Here is a 21,642-nt window from a genome sequence, read left to right as displayed (position 1 = left end):
ATCTCAGTTTTATTTTCTATCCTTCTATTTGTTTTATCTGTCGGACATTTTTGTTTGTTAAACTGTTTTTGAAAATGTGTTTTTTCTATCTTACTATATTAATGTTTCTATATTTTAAACTTTTATCCTTCTGATATTCCAGTCTATATATCTTCTCATCTCTCAAACAGATACATATTTGTTTTAGTTATTTAGCTATTTCTGTCTGGCTAACTAGCTAGCTATCTGATATCCATCCAAATAAGCAGTTTATTTCTTATTGCTTGGTCTACAAACAAACCTATATATGTTTTCTTCCAGAGCCAACGAAGATAAGCCAATAAAGATCCAACGATCTACCAAATAGTAGGTTCTATGGTCTACAGACACCGATTTCTCAGTGCTTAGGGTGGTTTGTAACTCGGTCGATTGTTTACGGCTAACTAGCTAAAGGCTGCTTGTGTGAAACAAACGTGACTGTTCTGTTTCGTTAACCCAGGGTCGGGTCCTCTAATTAGCGCGTCTTGGAGAGAAATGAGAAGATAGGAACTTCCTTGTCTAACAAATATTGTCACTTGTTACCGTCATCTGGCTTTCGGCATCGGTCTTGTCAACAACATTCGGCCCATGAGCCTGAGTAAGGAAAGATAGGAAGATTTATGAACCTAAGGAGACAATCACGTTTTTCAGTTGGGTTATATTAATTGAAGCTATAAAGCCCATTCATTCTTCGTTAGTGGCGACTTTAACTCCATCCGACCCTCTGATCCTACTGACCTAGCTCATGGCACGATAAAATTTGCTCTAAAGACTCTGATATTTTAGCTACGTTCCTTCAAATGATGTTCGACTTAATGGTACCCGCTGTATTCTGTCATGTATCTATTCGCATGAGTTTTTCTATTTATTTTTTACACCTTGATGGATTTTATTTAACTAAGACGTTTTTCATGTTCCGTTGACTTGTCTTAACATTTTTTATTAGAATAATTTGAGGGACATACTAAATAGTTTTAATTCAGAACGAGGAATGGATTTTACTTACAACAAGTTGTAGTCATTTTTGTGGCTGTTTTTGCCCAAATATAAGATTATATACCGACCATAAAATAACAAACGTAATGCAACTATATGTATATATAAATAAAAGGAATTTTAGCTTGCTATCTACTCTTGCAAATTCCAAACGAAATCATACAAGATATATTCATACACAAACACAAACAAGTAGAGCTTTCACAGTGTAAGAGGGCGCCACAGAAACACAAGTGGGTTGATCGATAGAGAAGTGCAGGTGTTCTAAATAAAGAGCAGGAGTCTGCCATCGGACATCCACACTTTGGGCTCCCTCGGTTTGCTGGCGGACGTGTAGCTTGTGTTCTCTCATCTTTTGTCCCGTTGTAAGTGCTAACAAGATTGGGAAAGTCGCTTCGCTCGTTCCGTTGGTTGTAGTTTCAAATAAAAGTCGACCAGTGTACATCATCTAGTTTAAAATACGAATTTTTTGCTTCTTGAGCTTTCATAATACTGGGTTCATGGTAGCTTGAAACTTCATGAACTTAAGTAACTATTTTTAGTTATTGTCTCTAAAGGTTTCTTTTCAAAGCCATTGGATTCATAAACACAATTATTAAAATCGTCCGAAGTTTTTCTTCAGACTTGTAAAGATCTCTCCATTAAGACATCTTCTATACACAGTTTACATCTAGAGAGGTCAAGAACTATGGTTATTTCAACTTTAATTCTCGTATTTCATGGAGTTCTTTTTGTGCTACAAATTCCTGGTAAGTTGCATTCACTAAAAATATTTACTAAGTTATATCTTTTCCTAAGTTATTTCTACCTGAAAATTCCAGATAATATATTATAATAAAATTGAAAACTTTAGTCGTTTAGATAAACCAGTTAAGGTTTGATTCCAATTAAGGAATAGAACTCACATTACCTACTAAATATGAACTACATGATCAGTAGCCTCAAAGTACACTAAACCATTGAAGTTTTTATTGTTGGGCACTCACTGACAAACAAAAATCAATAAACTCATTAGCAATTTCTTATGTAAAACATATGCTTTTAACTCAAACTGGAAAATATACTTTACTCCAAATCAGTTGAAGACTGCAGTAGCAGAAATAAACATATATTTAGTTCATTAAAAACATCAGAGAAGTAGGTAAAAATAGGTTAATTACTGAAAATTAGAAGTGGATGAATGTTGTATAAATGGCAAAACCTAAAGTATTATAATTTAATAGATTTTCATGCACATTTATGGAAATTATTTTTTAAATATCTATTGTATTTTGATTATTGTCTTTAAAAGTTCATTTAAACTAATAAAATGACTCTGAAGTCCTTTAACGTCACACTTCTCTATGTTCAACCCATCTCTGACTTTAATCTTATGCATATAATTTTAATTAAATTACTTGTACTAAGATTGATACTTAAAAGCTGAAGATTTTCTTAAAATTTGTTCAGGCTGCAAGCAAACGAAATAAACTATTAGTATGAACCCTATTTTTTGTTATAGCATTTCATTATATGTCAGAATATCTTTTGTAGTCTGTTTCTTCCTTATTTGATTGAGAAGGTCTTGATTTTTAAGGCGAGAAACAGTTTCTTCGGAAAACAAAATATAACGACTGCTTTTTTATGCTCAAAAAAGTGAATTAAACTCAAAAAAGTTTATAATACTAAATTCCCGATAACTTAGTACACATCAAAGGTTTGGGGTGAAACAAAACACAGTTTTTAGCAATAGTGAACTTATATTCTTTGAATAGTAATTCTAATCACCTATGTGACATCATGCTGGACAGCACATGCATATCTCTACATTCATTTATTTTATAGCTAGTGTCAGAAACCAAAATAGAATAAAGTAGATAGCTAGTTAAATACTCTTTAGAGGATAGCTATGATAATATATGAAAGATTGAATACTATAACGCCCCACTATCCCTTTGTTTACCTATTTTTACTCTTAGGTTTTTGGTAATAAAACTTTCTTCTCCTGTATGTTTTAGTGAACATTAACCAATTAAACATACCTTTAAAAAAGTAAACACTAATATATTTCACCTTTCTGTAATGGTAATCTGTATATCGTAGTGACTGTAAATTTATGAATAATGGGAAGTTTTGTCGTTTTCTCTTTGTTGCTTCTTCAAAGTGATTTCCTACATTGTAATTTCAGTTAAGATCAGCTTTATAATATCCAAAAGTTGTGATTATTTATTAGATACTGTTCATGTGACTAATGTACAACAAACGCAGAAAAGCATTCTTCTTTACTATTATGCTTAACCATGATAATCCAATCTTACATAGCACCAGCTGGGTTACCCGTACCCTGGACTTAACTTTGTAAATGCATGATTAATGAAAGGTTACCTTATGATATGAAAAGTTCTTTCCTTCATAAATAATTTTAAAAAACCCCAAAACACCCATTAAAAGAACAAAACATAAAATATGAAACCATAAATGTGAATGTATATCCTCATAGACCCAACAAACCATCGTGCCAAATTTGGCGAGGGTCTATAAAAAGGCATGAAGTAGGGTAAAAAACCACAAAAACACTCGTGAAAACCGCAAAATGCAAACATTAAATTTTTATTTATTTCTGTATGGACTTAATGAACCTCCATATCAATTTCGGTGAAAATCCATCCACACCTTGCAACTTATTTACCTGGACATACAACAGACAGTACTATTATATTTATATAGATGGCGCCAGTGAATTAGATCTGCGTGTGATATATTCAAACGTCATAGCTACATCCCCCTGAGAATGAGGAAAAATAAACTTCACCGTGACAAGAAACGGAGGCTAAACAGGAAAATCGTGACCCCTATTGCAAATCTACATGCACACAGGATAAACATTTCGAGAAGTTGGGGATTGCACATAGCGTAATAGAAACGTTTTTTCCAATATCATTCAAGCAGAATTATATTATAGTATGATACTTTGTTTTGTTGTTGTTGGTTTGTTTGCTTTTCTTTAACACGGCTAAGGTAAAATAATGTTACCAAACTCTACATAAGCACACACAAACTGCTCAATTTCAAATTATTTCAGTATTCTAAGAATTGTCACCTTAGGATAAGAACCTGTTTAGGGTAATGTATCATTAAAATATTAGAAGAAATAAAAGATGGTCAAGGGAGTTAGTACGACAGGTGCAGGAGTATAATCTTAAAGGGCTTAATAAAGCATTTGCTTCGACAGATATGCTTGAATATTTCCTGAACTTTCAACCCATAAACATGTCTAAAATGAGCTTCAGGAACGGTTTTCATATTTACATCCTCATTAGAAACGCCGAATTAATGTTAAAAGCCTTTTAAATATTCTTTTAAATGACACCAAGAGTTATGGCAGAGACTTTGTATAGATCTTTGTTAAGCCCTAAAAGTGGACATATTTCCTACTAAGTAGAAAAAAACTCATAACGATAACTAAATTTTGTCACCCAAGTCCTGGCGTGATGTAGTGGTTATGGTACACTACGTGAAATGTGCGGATCGTGTAATCAAAAGCTGTCGTCGAACTTGATGATGGTGTTATAATGTTATGATCTATCCCATTATTCATTTATAAGGAGTAGTCCTAACAGCTGGTGGTGGGAGGTAATGAGTAGCTGCATTATCTGTATTCTACTAATTCAAAATTAGGGTCAGATAACGCAGATGGTCTCGAGTTGCTTTGTGCAAAATTCAATAAATGAACAATTCCTAAGCCCTGGTATTGATAATGACACTCCCAAACTACGATTTGTAACATGTAAAGGAACTGTCGTGGAGAAGTTCCATGTTAAACAGACTGGTGTATTTCAACTTTTTCGTAAGAAAACCACAACTTTTTAACTTTCAATACTAGCTTGTAGACTAAAATTTAGGAACTTACATAATGCATTCCAATAATTAGTTGCTCCCTAATGAATACGCATATATATATATTACTTAGATTATAGCCAGTTTTTCTATATATTTTAAAATTTCATTTGCTTTAATAACCAATAGTGAACTATCAGAAGTTATTAAGTGTCAACGAAAACTCATTTAGTGGCATCTGAAATCGGCAATATCTACTACAAACACATAGTGTGTAGCTTAGAATACTGTAAAACTATAACAGCGTTAAGTCTTCAGATTTACAATGCTAAAATAAAAGGTTCGATTCCTCTCGGTAGACACAGCAGATAGCCTAATATTTCAGACAACAATATGTTCTAAAGAATAAATTTTATAACTTGAATCACATTAAGGATAAATAAGAAGGAAATAAAATTGAAAAATAAACAAAGAAAATGTAACAAAAGCTGTACAAAATGGAAAAATATGTTTCATATTTTTACACCCAAACATGTTACATTTCAACTTTTTTTTTTCTAAACAAGACTTATGACAGCATGCTCTTTCACTTCTTTTCAATATTTTTAGTGGTATCTTACTGCTAAAACTGACTATCTAAATGTTGTGCACGCTTGGAAAGTTTTCCATTTCTTCCTTTCTTTTTTAATAGATAACTGTATGTGTTTTTTCTCAAAGCAAAGCCACATCACGCTATCTGCTGAATCCACCCACGGGAATCGAACCTCTCATTTTACATTGTATATCCGTAGACTTACCGCTGTACCAGCGGAGGACAGACAACTATGATCACTTTCTTCAACAGATCAATCCTAATTTATAATTTTGTATTGAAAACAGATTCAACTGTTAATCTATAGAAAATAGAGAATAAGTTTTTAGAGTTTCTCCAGTTTTGAAACAGTTTATCAGGATTTAAATTACACTAAGTATATTTTCTTGTGATTATATATCATTTGTTTTAGTTTTGCTGTTTATGTATTAATCAACAAAGTCAAAAATATAAAGTGTTTGTGCTTGGTCTATGGTAAGTTGCAGTGGCGTATTAACAGATGTTATACGTTATAAGAGCGTAATGTGTTTTTTTTTCTTTCTTGTTTTCAATTATACTTAATTCTTTGCTCTTGCATATTAATTGTAAGCACTTAGTAAATGCAAGTAAAATCACTGCGCATTAATGGCTACTTTATTAGTAAGGAATATGTAGATTTTACCTTATGTTTCTCACATAATTGGAAGATTTAAGCAGTTTTTTTCTCAAAGCTGTGAAAAATGGGTAGTCCCTCTCTGAAAGATTGCCTAATATAAAGATACAATTGATTAAGAATTATTTTAAGATATATGAATGTTTAATTCAACTTAAAACATTTTCAGCACGTCTGTGAATTAATTCATTAAACACTTACTTTTATCAAAGTAACTCTGAAGAATTTTGAACTGTTGTATCTTGTTAAAGAGTAACGGATAAAATATTTTTAGTTCTGAAAAAGAGGAAAATTCGTGTACCTATAGATTATAGAATATTTCTGGAGAAAATAAATATTAGTTTAGTATTATTAAAGTTTAGAATAGTTATTTTAACTAACTTGGTTAAAATGGGGCATTTTATATTTCATAACTGCTGGTAAAGCTGAGCCTAGTTTGTTTAGTACTTAGTTAGTTATCACCATTAGATTCCATCTAGGAACATAGGGCCGGAATCGCTTGCGGATTCTTCAACAAGTATTTAAGTGAGTAGGTTGTTAGCCCACTGCACCGAGCCGTCCCTAATTTAGCAATGTGAGACTAAAGGGAAGGCAGCTAGTCATCACCACCCACCGCCAACTCTTGGGCTACTCTTTTACCAACGAATAGTGGGATTGACCGTCACATTATAACGCCCCCACGGCTGGGAGGGCGAGCATGTTTGGATTACGAGTCGCACGCCTTACGCGCTTGGCCATGCCAGGCCACTAGTAGTACTTACAAGATTATAAAATATTAATGTTACTAAATATTAAAATAAAGAAATACAACAAGTGTAAACTAAATAAGTAAAATAATTTGTTTATAATAGGAGATGAAATTATTATTCCTGTTATTCAGTAACTGCTGATATTTAATACCTCAGTAAATTATTTAAAATAACAGTAGACCACTAGATAAATAGTGTACATCATATTTACAACTGCGTGCAAATAATAATTGTATCAATATTAGTTAATATGATACTTTAGTATTATACAGGGTGTTCGGAAAGTCACTGTGCAGTTTTGTAATCATATTTTATTCAGTCTATTTCAAGCCAGCAACTGATAGCGGTGTTTAGAAACAAAATAAGAAGGATCCAAGCCTGTATTGATGCCAACGGGGGTCACTTTCAACATTGTTTATAACTGTCATTCATATTTACCTCCTGTATTTTATACTGAAACATGTCTGTTAATAAATATATAAGTGCACAGTGACTTTCCGAACACCCTGTATTAATATATAACTGTGAAACAGCTTGACCTTTAGGTAAATTTATTATTGGATGAGTAGTTTGGTAGTAAAAAAATTAAAACTATTTAACATCACAATGGCTAGATGAAGTTTAGGTATAAATGGGGTGGAAATTTTAGAATGGGAAAAACTGAACCTATAGTTGTTTCAATGTTCCATGTTAATCGAAAGATTTTTTTTTTTTTGGGTAATTCGGGATGGTTGATTGTATTAACCGTTAAACAGCGAGAATGTTGTAGGTAGCAGCATCAATTGATGATGGACGCCGTTTAAGGGTTAAATGGGAACAGAAACAACAATCGAATGTAATTTTTTTAGATTCATTGCTAAAACTAACTAATGAAGATATGTTAGAGGAGTTGAAATAAGGGGAATTTGGGGGCAAGATTGTTTTACTTGTTAAAATAAAGAAAAAACAAATTTGATTTCCTAATTTCAGAAAATCAATTGTGAAACCACAATGTACGACTTGTCAGTAAAATCAGGTAATGACTTTAAAGATAATAGGCGACAGATATGGATTTTTTAAAAAAATTAATTGCTGTTAATCTAAAAAAATATGATTTTATAAAGAGAAAACATATAACAGGAATAGCAGGAGAAATAAGAAATTAACGTCATACGTTTAAGATATTTGAATTTAAGATTGGATTGGAATATTAACAGAGCTGTGACAAAGCTAGGGATTTGGTTTTTAAACTGGAAAATCAAAAAGAGCTTATGAAAAACAGGCAATGTTACAGCTGACAGAAATGTTTTTTTTTAATGTGGTATAACTTATTAAAGTGTCAAAATGAAGGCAGGATCCTTAAAGAATGCTTATGTCAGATCTCACTGAAGACTATGAGATGACTTTGTTTTTAAATATTTCCATTTTTTTTCTTTCATGAACAATAAAAAAAATATTAGCAGCATTTCTGACCCTGAGTATTCGACGATAGTTATAAATCTAAATATACTGACATATAATTAGAGAAGGTTTTCCCCAGGGGTTTAAAAGATATCAAAGCCTGCGTATGAAAATATTTTATGTTTGGTATGTCATTATGAAACTATATATATTGAAAGATTATAATTAGTGAAGGTTTGTCCCAGAGGTTTAACGGAGAACACAGCGTGGGTATGGAAATCTTTTTTCCTTTTGGTATGTCTTGAGAGAGTGGGCCTGTTCCTAAGGGTTAGAGTTTCCAATATTACTCCTATTTTTAAGGAAAATATAATATTTGTCTTGGAACTTATAGTTCACAGTTCTTGTCTGATAAAAAAACCTTTAAAACATATTTTGTGAAATTTATAAAAAAATAAAGCAAACATGGAGCCAATAAAGGTATATTTTATCACACTAATCTTTTGATATTTTCAGAGGTGTTAGCTGTTACATGGTCGATGAAAAAGGAACAAATTTGTCGTATTTAGATTTTCGAAAATGTTATTGATAATAAGCCATGAAAAATATTGACCACAACAATCTTCTTGGTAAAGGTCGGAGTGAATACTGGTTAATTGTATTGTAGGGTAAATGGATTAAAGAAAGCAAAAGGTTGTTATTGAAAGTCAAGTACATTTGATTCCTTTTATCAATGGAGTAAGTACCTCAGAGGGCAACATTTGGACAACCTTTTCTTATTTATCTTAATGATATTTATAAAGAAAACTCCCCAGTAATAAGTAGTAAGTCTAATGACTTATAACCTGAACAGTACAGATTGACCATCTTGTAGCTTTGTGTTTCAGTTTAGTAGTATTTACTAATTATAAAATACTAGTGTTATTAAATATTAAATTAAAGAAATACTACGAGTATAAACTTAGTAAGAGAATTTGTTTAATAACAAATAAACAAACAGTTATAAGGAAAATAATTAGATTTGCAAAGTCTACAAATGGCATTAAACTTTTCGCCATTTTTAACTGTATTAAGAAAATTAGATCAATTAGTAATTTGAATGAATACTTAGCAAATAATTATGAAGAAACGTACTTTTTAAGTATTTGTTTGTTTGGGAATTTCGCACAAAGCTACACAAGGGCTATCTGTGGTAGCCGTTCCTAATTTAGCAGTGTAAGACTAGAGGGAAGGCAGCTAGTCATCACCACCCACCGCCAACTCTTGGGCTACTCTTTTACCAACGAATAGTGGGATTGACCGTCACATTATACACCCCCACGGCTGGGAGGGCGAGCATATTTAGCGCGACGCGGGCGCGAACCCGCGAATTACGAGTCGCACGCCTTACGCGCTTGGCCATGCCAGGCCTTCTTTTTAAGTAGTAGTATATATTAAGTTAAAATATAGATGTATGGGTATGTTGGGCTAAGGATTCTTCTAGAGTAGGTAATTGTGACTCCTTGGCGAAAATTTCAACGATAAATTAACAGCAGCATTCCGCTTTTTTTTAAAAAAAAAACTTATTCAAAACAAGTTTAATGCATGTACAAAAATTCTTTACACTGTGTTTGTCGTAGTTGTATCCTAAATACCATACAGTTCTCTTCTTGTGTGGTAAAAGTCCACTTACGATAATTCAATAGGTTTAGAATTTACATGACGAGTCGGTCTAATTTTCTCTGTTTGTATCTTAAACACTATCAGTGTATAATTCGTTAACTCTTTTTCCTCTCTCTGTTTTTCTTTTATCACAATTGTACTATGGTATAATTCACTTGGGCTGTTATTGAGTTACCGCAGTTGTATCCTGAACTTCCAATAAACGTCTGCTTTTTGCATATAAACCTACTTCCAGATAACTGTCTAGTCTTTCGTTCAAGTCAGCACAGGCATGTTCAACTGCTTTAGAACACCTTCTGACGAGACAAATTCTACTAAAATGTCAGAAAACTGCTATCTTTAACCAGTCAACTGTTAGGCTATTCATTCCCACGACGGTTAACAACACGCTTTCTACTGCTTCTCTGAAGGAAAGTTTTCACTCAGTTCTACTTTTGGCTTTCTTCTCACACTCTTTTTATCGTCTGTTTATTACTATTTATGTGTCAATCACTAAGATCTTGTAGAAATAAATATCTGTTGCCTCGACATCAATAACTCATAAACACAACTTTCAACAATCGTATGCTTTTAACTCTTATTAAAAAGAAACTGAACAATCATGAAATATTAACTCACAAAATGAATGAATTAATACTACCTACGCTAAAGTCTTTGATATCTGACAACGACCTTAAATTATAGTAAGTGTGAGGTAATGCATTTGATTATGAAATATTTTTGATTATACCTTTAAAATCTATGGGAAGTTACTCAATAGCGTGACTGAAGAGAAGGATCTGTCACATTAGTGAATAACTTGTTCAAGACAACAAAAAGCCCTCTGTTGCTAGTAATAAAACCAACAAAATTTTAAAGTTATTTACAGTAGTAATGATTACAGGTTAAAGGAGGAATTTATCTCTATAAATCACTAGTTGGGCCACATTTTGAATTCTTCGTATATTTTTGGTCTCTTTATCTAAAAAAGGCTACTAACGTTTTGAAAATGGCTCAGAGACGAGCTTTAAAAATGATTCCGGGAATAGAATGGCTCTGAAATACATGTGGGTTTAGATACCTTATTTTACTGTAAGTAAAAAAGGATAAGAGGTAATCAGATTGAAGTTTACAATATTATCTAGAAAATCGATAAGCTATTCTTTGGAGAGAATAAGAGGAAAAAGACACAAGTTTAATATTTAGAAAATACAGCTATTCTACAGTTAAGACAATTTTATCTTCCGAACAGAGTGATTGGCTTACAGATGAGCTGAAGCTGGCAGTAATGGGGACCAGCACTTTACAAGAGTTTAAGATGGAAACGGATGACTTCCTGAAGGATAAATGGTAGATTCCCTCTTGTATATATGTTATACTGCAAAAATGTACAAGTCATCCAGTAAGATCAGGCACTTTAAAACGAAACAAGGCAATTTCAAAGTGATTTATGAGTGCACAATTTGTAATCATGCTTGTTTCTGTTTCTTTTTTATTTACCTAATAATCTGCTGCTATTTCTATATTACAATCACGTGACTTCAACGACTCTTGGGATACTTTATTTACCAGAACACACTTACTGTCAAACACGAAGTTCAAGACCTTCGTATAATGTTACTCCCGGAACAGAAAAAAGTCACAGAAGCTGAATATTCAAGTTGCAAAACCACAGTGCTTTCCCAAAGCACCCTGCTAGTACAGCGGTACGTCTCCGGATTTACAATACTAAAATCAGAGGTTTGATCCCCCTCGGTGGGCTCATCCGATAGCCCGATGTGGCTTTGCTATATGAAAACACACACGGTTTAGTGAAAATAAATGTTAGATAAAATAATTTTTTTCAATAAACTAATTCCTGCTTTTAACTTCCTATGCGGTTTCGTCTCGCATTTCATCTGTGAATGAGAATTCGGTGTATATTCATATTGAAAAAATAAGTGATGTAGGAATAATAAACTCATGTAAAGGAAAATCCTTTATGCTAGACGGTAATTGCAACATATGGACGACATTCTTTTAAGTCACCGAATCAAAAATTTACCTCATATTAGTGAGTCATATAATTTCAGTTTTGGGTGATGCTACAGACGCTATAGGAACAGACAAAGTTCATACTTTTGTCACAGATGATACAAGAAATATAAAAGCTTTATGGGTACTACTTAAATAAAAATAGAAATAGCTTCATCTCATTATGTATTGCTTGGTCACTGAGACCTTGAATCTGCTTGCTAAAGACACCTGTCTAACTCGGAAATACAGGGTGTTCGGAAAAGTCACTGTGCACTTATATATTTATTAACAGACATGTTTCAATATAGAATACAGGAGGTAAATATGAATGACAATTATAAACAATGTCGAAAGTGATCCCCGTTGGCATCAATACAGGCCTGGATCCTTCTTATTTTGTTCCTAAACACCGCTATCAGTTGCTGGCTTGAAAAAGACTGAATAAAATATTATTACAAAACTGCACAGTGCTTTCCGAACACCCTGTAGAAGAAAATTGTACAAACAATCGAGCTTTACCAGGAGAATCATATCTCATAGTAAAAACTTAAGCATATTCAAATAGAGAAAAGTGAAGATAAATTGTTCTTATTTTATCGAAATTTGTTAATATTCAGTTAACTAGGGCTTTGAAAATGTAGTTAAGGCGTAAGAACATTTGCAAAGTAGCCGCAGTGAATCTATGAGTGACTATCTCCACCATCGTTCACATCAGTATAAAAAAAAAAAAAAAGACATTTATAATGATGACATTCTTTGGATGAGAGTGGAATTTGGGGCCTGATATAACAAACCTCGCACTTTAACTTATCAATGTTTTCTGAGTCGGGCCTCATCTTCAAGGCACTACAAAAGACTTTGTGCAATACATCTTATCAATAGCTGATGAGTAGCACTTTATGACGACATATATTATTTCATCTTGTCCAGTTAGCGGTATCCATGTTGTACTCAAAATGCAGAGGTTAAGACTGAAGTCATGGACATGATCACGAAGGTAGATGAGCAAGCAGCGTTCAAAATTAATCCTGTGATTGTTTTACGTAATTTAATTGAATTCAAAGCTCAACACATTTCATGAAGCAATGAAGTTCTATAGGAAGCAAGTTTTATCATTATATCTTTAATATGATGAATAGAAACTTTGTGGAGATCGTCATTCATCTATGGTTGCTTGTGAGTATTAAACTTTAAACCTACAGTGACATAAAAATTAAATAATCAAACATATATGGCAGTTGCGAGCATTAGCTTTACTAGAGTGAGGAAAATGAAGAAATTAATGAAGATGAAATATTACGTGACATTGAAGAAAAATAAAAGTGAGTCTTTGTGATTTAAAACCACATATGTTTATTACTTATGTTCTGTACATTAAGAAAAACAGAAACCTTCCTGTTTTTACTGCGTATATACCGAAAAATTTTATGTAAAGCCAGATTCCTTAATAAGTTATGTGTTCTAAATGTATGTTCGTTTTCTAACACTGACATCATTTATTACTTGCAATATTTTTGGGTGTTGGTCTGTTGAATATTCAACAAGAAGTTTGGTTATGTTTTAAATATTTCAGAAAATTAAAATCTGGTGCATCAGTTAATTTATTTATATTATGAACGATAAATAACTAATACACTTTTTCTCAGTTTTTAGTAAATAAAGTTATTTTCTACTTATATGTAAGAAGAAAACAGTGAGAGCATCTGTAAGATCAAATGATTCTGATTGGCTCTTACCCATTTTAACCAGTTGTTTAGGTGTAGGAATTGAGTTCAACTATATACAACATCAGCAGTTACTTAAGGCATCTGAAAAAAAAAGCAATACAATTGAACGAACATCAATTTGTATAGCTTTATTTCTATGGCTACTATTAACTATCATAAATATTACTGAGAATGCTTTTAAAGGGGTATTGCAGTGTCAGCAACGAATTTGTAAATACTACTTGGAGATCAAATTATGTAACGTGAAAAATTACATGCTTATGACTATAGCTAACGATAAGAGATTGCTGAAAGGATAAATGAAAGAGCTCCTTATCTGTGAGCCTGCCATGATGTTTCATGTGGAGTTCAACTCGTCGTAACCTGCACAAAAGCACGTTAACAAATGGAAAAAAAATATATATCTGAAAAGAGGGTCAAGCAATTACTTGAATTCGTAATGATTGCTCCTTGTCTTTATTTTATAGTGTGCACTTTTGCAGTAGAGAATAGACAATTTTTGTTATGGACTATGAAATCAACAGTACCAATAAGCCCATAATGAAGTGTTAACTCTGTAAAATAAAATGTTTCCTACGAGTGGTATAAATGTAGTTGCACCTGTGAACATTCACGTGATTTATAATTAGAAGTGTACAAACAGCTCCATCTAAATGGAACTGAATGTCGCATACTCTACATGCAGATTGTTATTATAATCATATATATAAACACATACACATGACTGTATGTAATCAGGAATTAAACCAAATAGTAATTTAAATTGTAATTGCTCGCTTTGGAGATATCTTAAGCTTTCATTAGCGTGTTCTGTGGTTGCATGTGTAACCGTGAACACCACAATTTCTGAGCGTTGGAATGAGATATTAATATTTTGCATGGGAATAAAATTTGATGAGAGCTCTACATGAAGTTTAATGAATGATAACCAATGAAAAATCACGCTCAAGTAGTTTCATATTTTTGAGCAAAATCTGTTATTTTTATACTTCTCGCAAGAAACTTTGAGATGTTTGAGGTTTGTTTAAATTTTTCTTGTTTTATGTGTAGCTAAGCGCAAAGCTACACAATGGCCTTTGGATGCTGTGCTCACCACTGATATGGAAACCTGAGAGTTAATTCATCAAATTTGCCGCTGTACCAATGAAGCGAGTTTTTTTGTGTGTGTTTTGTTTTACGTTTTGTGTATTACAAGGTAAAATACAGACACAACTGGATAAAAGCTTGGATCTAATAAGTGAGATACTTCACTTAAACAAACAAAAAAAAGCATAATATAAATAGTCGTGAAAAACATAAAAATCGCAAAGGAAACCGCTTTCTACCCGTACAATCAATTAGCGTTTTATCACAGGTAGTTTTTCTTTCAACATTTTACGCAAAGCTACACAAGAACAAGGTACGAATAATCGTCCCTTATTTTTAATTCATAAACTAGAGGGAAGGTAGACAGTCAAAGCACCCACCGCCAAATGTTGTCTGATCGACGGTGAAACTTGGCCATCACTTGTAGTGCAAGGAAGCTTATATAATGCATATCTTTTTTCTACGCCAACAAGTCGCAAACTGTGAATTCTGAAACTTACATACCAGCTACGCTTACCACTAGGTTACGCACTATTACCATAAATAGTGACGTTTTACTTACATTACAGAAGAAAATCGGATTATAACTGAAACTTCCAATTAAAAGAAAAACAAACAACAGATTTTTAGATATTAGTAAAATTATTATAAAAACACCTGTGCTGTTGCCTCTACAGCGCGAGAAGCTACGTTTTAGCATTCTGTAGAAAATTCAAACTTTATATGCCCCCCAGTGGCTCAGCGGTATGTCTGCGGACATACAACGCTAAAAACCGGGTTTCGATACCTGTGGTGGGCAGAGGACAGCTAGCCCATTGTGTAGTTTTGTGCTTAATTCAAAACAACAACAACAACAAACTTTACAATTGTAAAGTCTGGCCTTAAACTTTGACCAGCTAGTGTTTAGGCTAATTTCATAGTGTTCACATTTTCCCTATTAAATGCCAAACAAGTTTTTTTTTTTTTTTCCTTTTTTATTTTCATCTTTCGAAGCTCTACTCAAATAAGTGGTTGAGTCTAACAACGCAAAATGCATATTTGTTCTTTATGTTCATTGGCCTGAAGATTTTGGCCAGCAGTGTATCAGTGCAGCAAAATGTCTTCCCGAACTGAAACTTTAACGTGACGAATATTAAGGTCGTGTGTTCTTCCAAAATGACCGTACCAACGCTCGGCATTATGATAGAGAAGGTTGGAACATGAACATTATTTTCCAGAGTAATTGTGTAATGAGAGCTATTAGCGCTTCATTTATTCATTAAAAGAAACATTTTGCTGAAAAATACATTGTCTTTGTCTTTCGATCTCATATCATAAAGATCTGATACGTGTGGTAATCATGTTTATTTTTATTATTTGTACATTATGATTTTCGGTAACTTGAATCGAAAGTTTACTTTAAGAAAATATCATAAAAATGTGTTCCCTGTCCTATTAAGTTGCATTTGTAATGTAAAAAGTTGAGGAATAAATTTAGGATAAAATATTCTAATATTTGTAAAATAAATGCTTGCTTATTGAATAATAATACTAACAAAGCTGAACCATATGACAGCTTTATATAAACTTATTGTTTGAAAGTGTTATAATGGTTGATTTACTGATTTGTTTTGTGTTTTTTTGTTTTGAATTTCGCGCAAAGCTACCCGAGGGCTATCTGCGCTAGCCGTTCCTAATTTATCAGTGTAAGACTAGAGGGAAGGTAGCTAGTCATCACCACCCACCGCCAACTCTTGGGCTACTCTTTTACCAACGAATAGTGGAATTGACCGTCACATTATAACGCCCCCACGGCTGAAAGGGCGGGCAAGTTTGGTGCGACCGGAATTCGAACCCGCGATCCTCGGATTACGAGTCGAACGCCTTAACACGCTTGGCCATGCCGGGCCCTGGTTTTATGTGTGTGTGTTACAGTAAAATGTTGGATATGTTTGTATAAAAAATTGATAGATATGTCACAGTTTTTAAGAACAATTTAGAGAAGTGACGGAATGTGTCATAAAGTGTTTCCCTTTAAATTTTAAGACACTAAATCGGAAAGATGGTTCTCATAAACACAATAAAGTTTTATCATAATATAAAAGAACAGTCTATATGATATTTGTTTGATTCGTTGTTTTAGCACAAAGTTCAACGACAGGGTGTTTGTGATTTCTCTACCGCGGGCAATCGAACCATGGATGTCAACAGTTCAAGTCTGCAAACCTATCTGTGGCTCACCAGGAGATTCAATACAATATAATTTTGTTTATTTTTGAAGTTCACGCAAAACTACATGAGAACTATCTGCGCTAACCGTTTCTAATTTAGCAGTGAAAGACTAGAGGGAAGGCAGCTAGTCATTATAACCCACCGCCAACTCTTAAGTTATTCTTTAACCAAGAAATAATGGAATTGATCATAATTATTATGCCATCCCGGCTGAACGGGTGAGGATGCTTGGTGCGACTGTGATTCGAACCCGCAACTCTCAGATTACGAGTCGAGTGCATTAACCACCTGGCCATGCCAGGCTTTTACTTTAAGCGTTAGAGTATCATTTTTATTTGTTAAAAAAGGCGCTATTTTCGTGTGTTTTTTTCGTACGCTATTAATGGTAGATAGTGAAAAAACTATTTGATTTTCTGACTTTCTTTCATGGATTAAGAATATTTGTTTATGTTTATAACAGTCTGCCCGTAATAACAAAATAATAACTATTGTCCTACGTCCATTTCTACCCGTCCCCCGGTGAGACAGCAGTAAATCTACGGATTTCCAACGTTAAAATCAGGGGAATCGATTCCTCTTGGTGAACACAGCAGATCGCTCGATGCAGCTCTGTTATGAAGAAGTACGTGAAATTTTATGTTATTATTATTAACAGTTTTCTTTGATGTTACCAAACTACCAGTTTTACTAAAGATTGTTTACATATAAATTTCCACAAGTCACTTACTCATTCAGTGTAGGGTGAATGTGGTGGCCTAGTGGCCAACTTTGATTTCACGTCGAAATGTTCTGGGATTGAGAGGTGATGTCACTGAACATGTTCCGAACTCTCAGCTATTAGTACACTATAATAGCGACGTTACTTTTCGGCTCAAAGAGCTGGAAACAACTTTTAGCGATGGGTGCTGTTCACTGTCCGCCTTCCTTCTGGTCAGTAGTTCAAAAAATTAAAATGCTCATTGCCTATAAAGCATAAAGGGCTGTTCAGGTTCGTAAATGTGTAGTGTACCTACATTTTTGTACTGAAGTATTTATTATCTTATTTTTTGTATTGTGAGTAATCATATCTGTGTCAACCCATGTTTAGTGTATGTATGTAGAGACATAACAATAATCAGTTCTTTTTTCGAATTTTCAGTTTAAAGAAAATAGAAGATACGTTGAAGTAAAAAAATGAGGCATAGTTGAATCAATTACACATTGTTCAGATATATATTGTATTAGAGTGTTTTGTGCACGTTACGAACTATAGTAACAAGTACCTGTGCACATCGATGAATTTCTTTTACGACACATAATTTTTCTCCTAGGCTTACATTCATTAACTTCTATATATATTAAATATAATACTAAAATAACATATACAAGAGTTTTACAATTTTACAGACAATAATGAGTCTTATACCCAGTCGAACTAAATACTTTATCGACGATCCAAGTCCACGAAGAACAAATTACAGGCAAAAGCGTTACGCGATTAACTTGTCCCAATATTTACTCGCATAAGACGAATTCGCGTTAAGCGATTAATAGAATCAATGGAAATAATTACAGTGAATACCCGTCCTTTCAGATCGTCCATCAAGACTTATAAAATGTTTTAAAAACTTTTAGCTGCATATAATACTAAAACTGTTAAGGTTAGTAAAAGTAATTATAATAGTTTCCATTTATTTCATAATTACATCATAACTAAACTATTTCTTAGAAAAATATTTGTCCAAAGTTGACTGTACAGATTTTAATTTTTTTCTCATTATACAATTTCTTATAGTTAGCGATCGATTTCTTCCAAATTTCTGCGGATTTCCACGCTTCTTTCCATGTTAGGATCGACATTTAGATAAAAGTCCTTGGCGGCTTCAACAAGTTTAAATCCTTCTTCAAGTTCTTTTATTGTGATTTCTTTAGTCGTATTTTCAGCTATTTCACCCTCTTTGTCTTTAGCTTCTTCAAATGCACGTTGCTCATCGAGTGAAGATCATTTTCACTTAATTCTTCTACATGCAAATCAAGCAATACTCGCACGTTTTCTGTATCCACGTCGAAACCTATGTTACTTCCAATAGCAGTTACCTTTTCAATTATTTTGTCCGTTGGGCTGAAGCCAATTAAATCATTCGCACAATGGGGCACACTACTCGCATATTGCTGGAAGTAGCCTCTTGCCACGAAAGTTTAATGTTTTCAATAGCCTGCTTTATATTGTACTTCTTCCAAAATTCTGTACAGGAAATTCCATTTTCTCTTGATGTTGCTTGAAGTGCTTGTGCAAAAGTTCTTCGAAGATAATATGTTTTGAATGATGCAAGAGTTCCTTGGTCTATCGGTTGCAATAATGATGTTGCATTTGGTGGTAGAAACACAACTTTTACATTTTCTTTCAAATCTCCCAATGAAGTAGGATGTCCTGGAGCATTATCTAACAGCAAGAGCGCTTTGAAACTAAGGTTATTATTCTTGCAGTATTTTTTAATTGTTGGGCAAAAATACGAAACGAACCAATCTTCAAAAAGTTTTTTGATTATCCATGCTTTTTTTTTTATTAGCACGCCAAATAACTGGTAGAGTTTGACTGCTAGTCCATTTTATAGCACGGGGATTCAGAGTACAGTACACTAGCATAAGTTTCAGTTTTAAGTTCTCTTCTACATTGCCTCCTAATAAAAAGGTAAGTCGATCATACGAAGCTCTCTAACCTGGTTGAGATGCTTCATCTTTAGCTAAAAAATTTTTTATTGGTATTCTTTTCCAGAATAAGCCCGTTTCATCAACATCAAATATTTGCCTGTCATCCTAATTGCCTTCTCCAACAATTGTTTGAAACATATCTGGAAATCTTGCAGCAGCATTTTTATCAGTGCTAGCAGCTCCCCCTGTAATTCTTACGTTGTGTAATCCTGTTCGATGTTTAAAGCGGTCAAACCAACCTGAACTTGCAGCCAAGGTTTCCGTATGCCCTTGAAATTTATTTTTTTTAAGAATCGAAAAAAATGTTGAAAGCTTTGGTTTGAATGTTTTTTGTACAAAGTGGTATTCGCTTTTGGCTACAATCTTCAATCCATAGATGAAATAGCTGTTCCATTTCAATCATTAATAAGCTTCTGTTTCGAGTAATTTGCACGCTCAGAGAAACTGATGCAACTTTATATTCGTGCTTCTCACTTAAAGTTGTGCATACCGTTGACTCATTGTAGCCCAGATCGTGTCCGATTTTCACACTGCTGACACCGTCTTTATGTCGTTTAATAATTTCAAGTAATTGCTTTTCTTTTCATTTTAATATTACCGTCAGATTCTTTTCTACATTTTTTTATCCATATTTAATAGGAGATATAATTTTACAAATTAGAAATAAAATAAGAGCAGGCAAGACTATACAGCATGTCAGAAACACACTGTTATCATGTCCGAGTCCCAGGGTGACTGAGCACACACTGAGTCTGACTGTCAGTTACGCATATTTTATTTAAGGCCGCTCACACAATCTACTTGTAACTCGACTTTTCCAGAAATTTCCAGAAAGATCTCGCGGTAACTGAATAATTACACGCGTAAAACATGAAATGGTCGCTGTTTTCCAAATCGTGGTAATTGAATTTCACGTTGATTGAAGTAGCGTATAGCAGGGTTTGCCTGTAATACTGAGTTATTATTGTTACACCACGCTTAAGTTAGCTAGTTGCCGTATCGTGATTGGCCTCACACCGGGTACTGATGAAGATATTTAATGTTCTCATATAAATTCTAACGTCAAAAGTAATTCACTGAAGTTGAACGAGTTGTGATGTTCAAAATCTATAAACGTTCCTGGTCCAATTCCATAGTTTTTCGCTTGATAAACACTAATCACAATTATAGCGTCCGAGGTTTATAGCACACTGGCTGTAGCTGTCCAATAATATCCTTCTTCACTATCTCTCGGCTATGCGCTTTTTACACAAATCACTAGAGACTCAAGAACCTTCACCAAAGCTTGCGACAATTCTGTCAATCACTAATATTATATATACATCAGTACATTGTTGATCCTTACTCAAGAATTCTCTACAGGTTTCGAGAGCAGGCGGAACTTGCACAGTTAAGAATATCCGTCACAGATAAAAAAGAAAACGACACTGAAAGAAGCGTAGGCACTAAAATAAATGTACACGGTTAAATTCGTTACAGATAGCAATATCTACAGACCGACATGCTAACCGCTTGGTCACGTATGATACTTTAGTCTCCATCTTATTAGTCGGGCCGAGCGCGGCCCAGTGGTTAGTGTGCATTTCACGGCCGTGGGTATGTTAAGAAGGTCCACTACTCAATTAGAATAATCTTATGTTTGTCGGTGGGTAGCGCTGATTGGCGTCTTTCCTGTAATCCTGTAAAATAAGGGACAAGTTCCACACATAGCTCTCGAGTAGCTTTCTGTGAACGGCCTCCGCTAGTACAGAGATATGTCTCCGGATTTACAACGCTAAAATCAGGGGTTCGATTCCCCTCGGTGGGCTGAGCAGATAGCCCGATGTGGCTTTGCTATAAGAAAAACACTTTCTGTGAAAATCAACAAAACAAAACGAACTACTTTACTAATCAGTTAACTTTTATTCAAACTTCTATACAATCATATAAAACTTTAAATATATTACGTTTTTGTTACATGCTAAATCTTAGGGGAAAAATCATTTTAAAGCATAAATGTTCTCCTTTCAAGATGCGCAGACGTAGTAAACGCCATATTTAAAAAATATCCACAAAACACATACCATTTTG

The 21,642-nt window shown here is 33.7% G+C and overlaps 1 protein-coding gene across 2 annotated transcripts in view; it reads left to right on the top strand.

Annotated features, from left to right (window-relative positions):
- The first annotated feature begins 1,264 nt into the window (after positions 1-1,264).
- The window catches only part of LOC143230820 (carbonic anhydrase-related protein 10-like), a 181,622-nt gene continuing 161,244 nt past the window's right edge, over positions 1,265-21,642 (top strand). For both annotated transcript variants that reach the window (XM_076465005.1, XM_076465006.1), the window contains exon 1: positions 1,265-1,763. In XM_076465005.1, coding sequence (XP_076321120.1) covers positions 1,703-1,763 — 61 coding nt within the window. In that variant the 5' untranslated portion in view covers positions 1,265-1,702. The remainder of the gene's footprint in view (positions 1,764-21,642) is intronic.

The sequence above is a fragment of the Tachypleus tridentatus genome, chromosome 10, assembly GCF_004210375.1.
Source record: "Tachypleus tridentatus isolate NWPU-2018 chromosome 10, ASM421037v1, whole genome shotgun sequence".
NCBI classification, from domain to species: Eukaryota; Metazoa; Arthropoda; class Merostomata; order Xiphosura; family Limulidae; genus Tachypleus; species Tachypleus tridentatus.
This window is presented reverse-complemented; position numbering and strand designations above follow the sequence as displayed.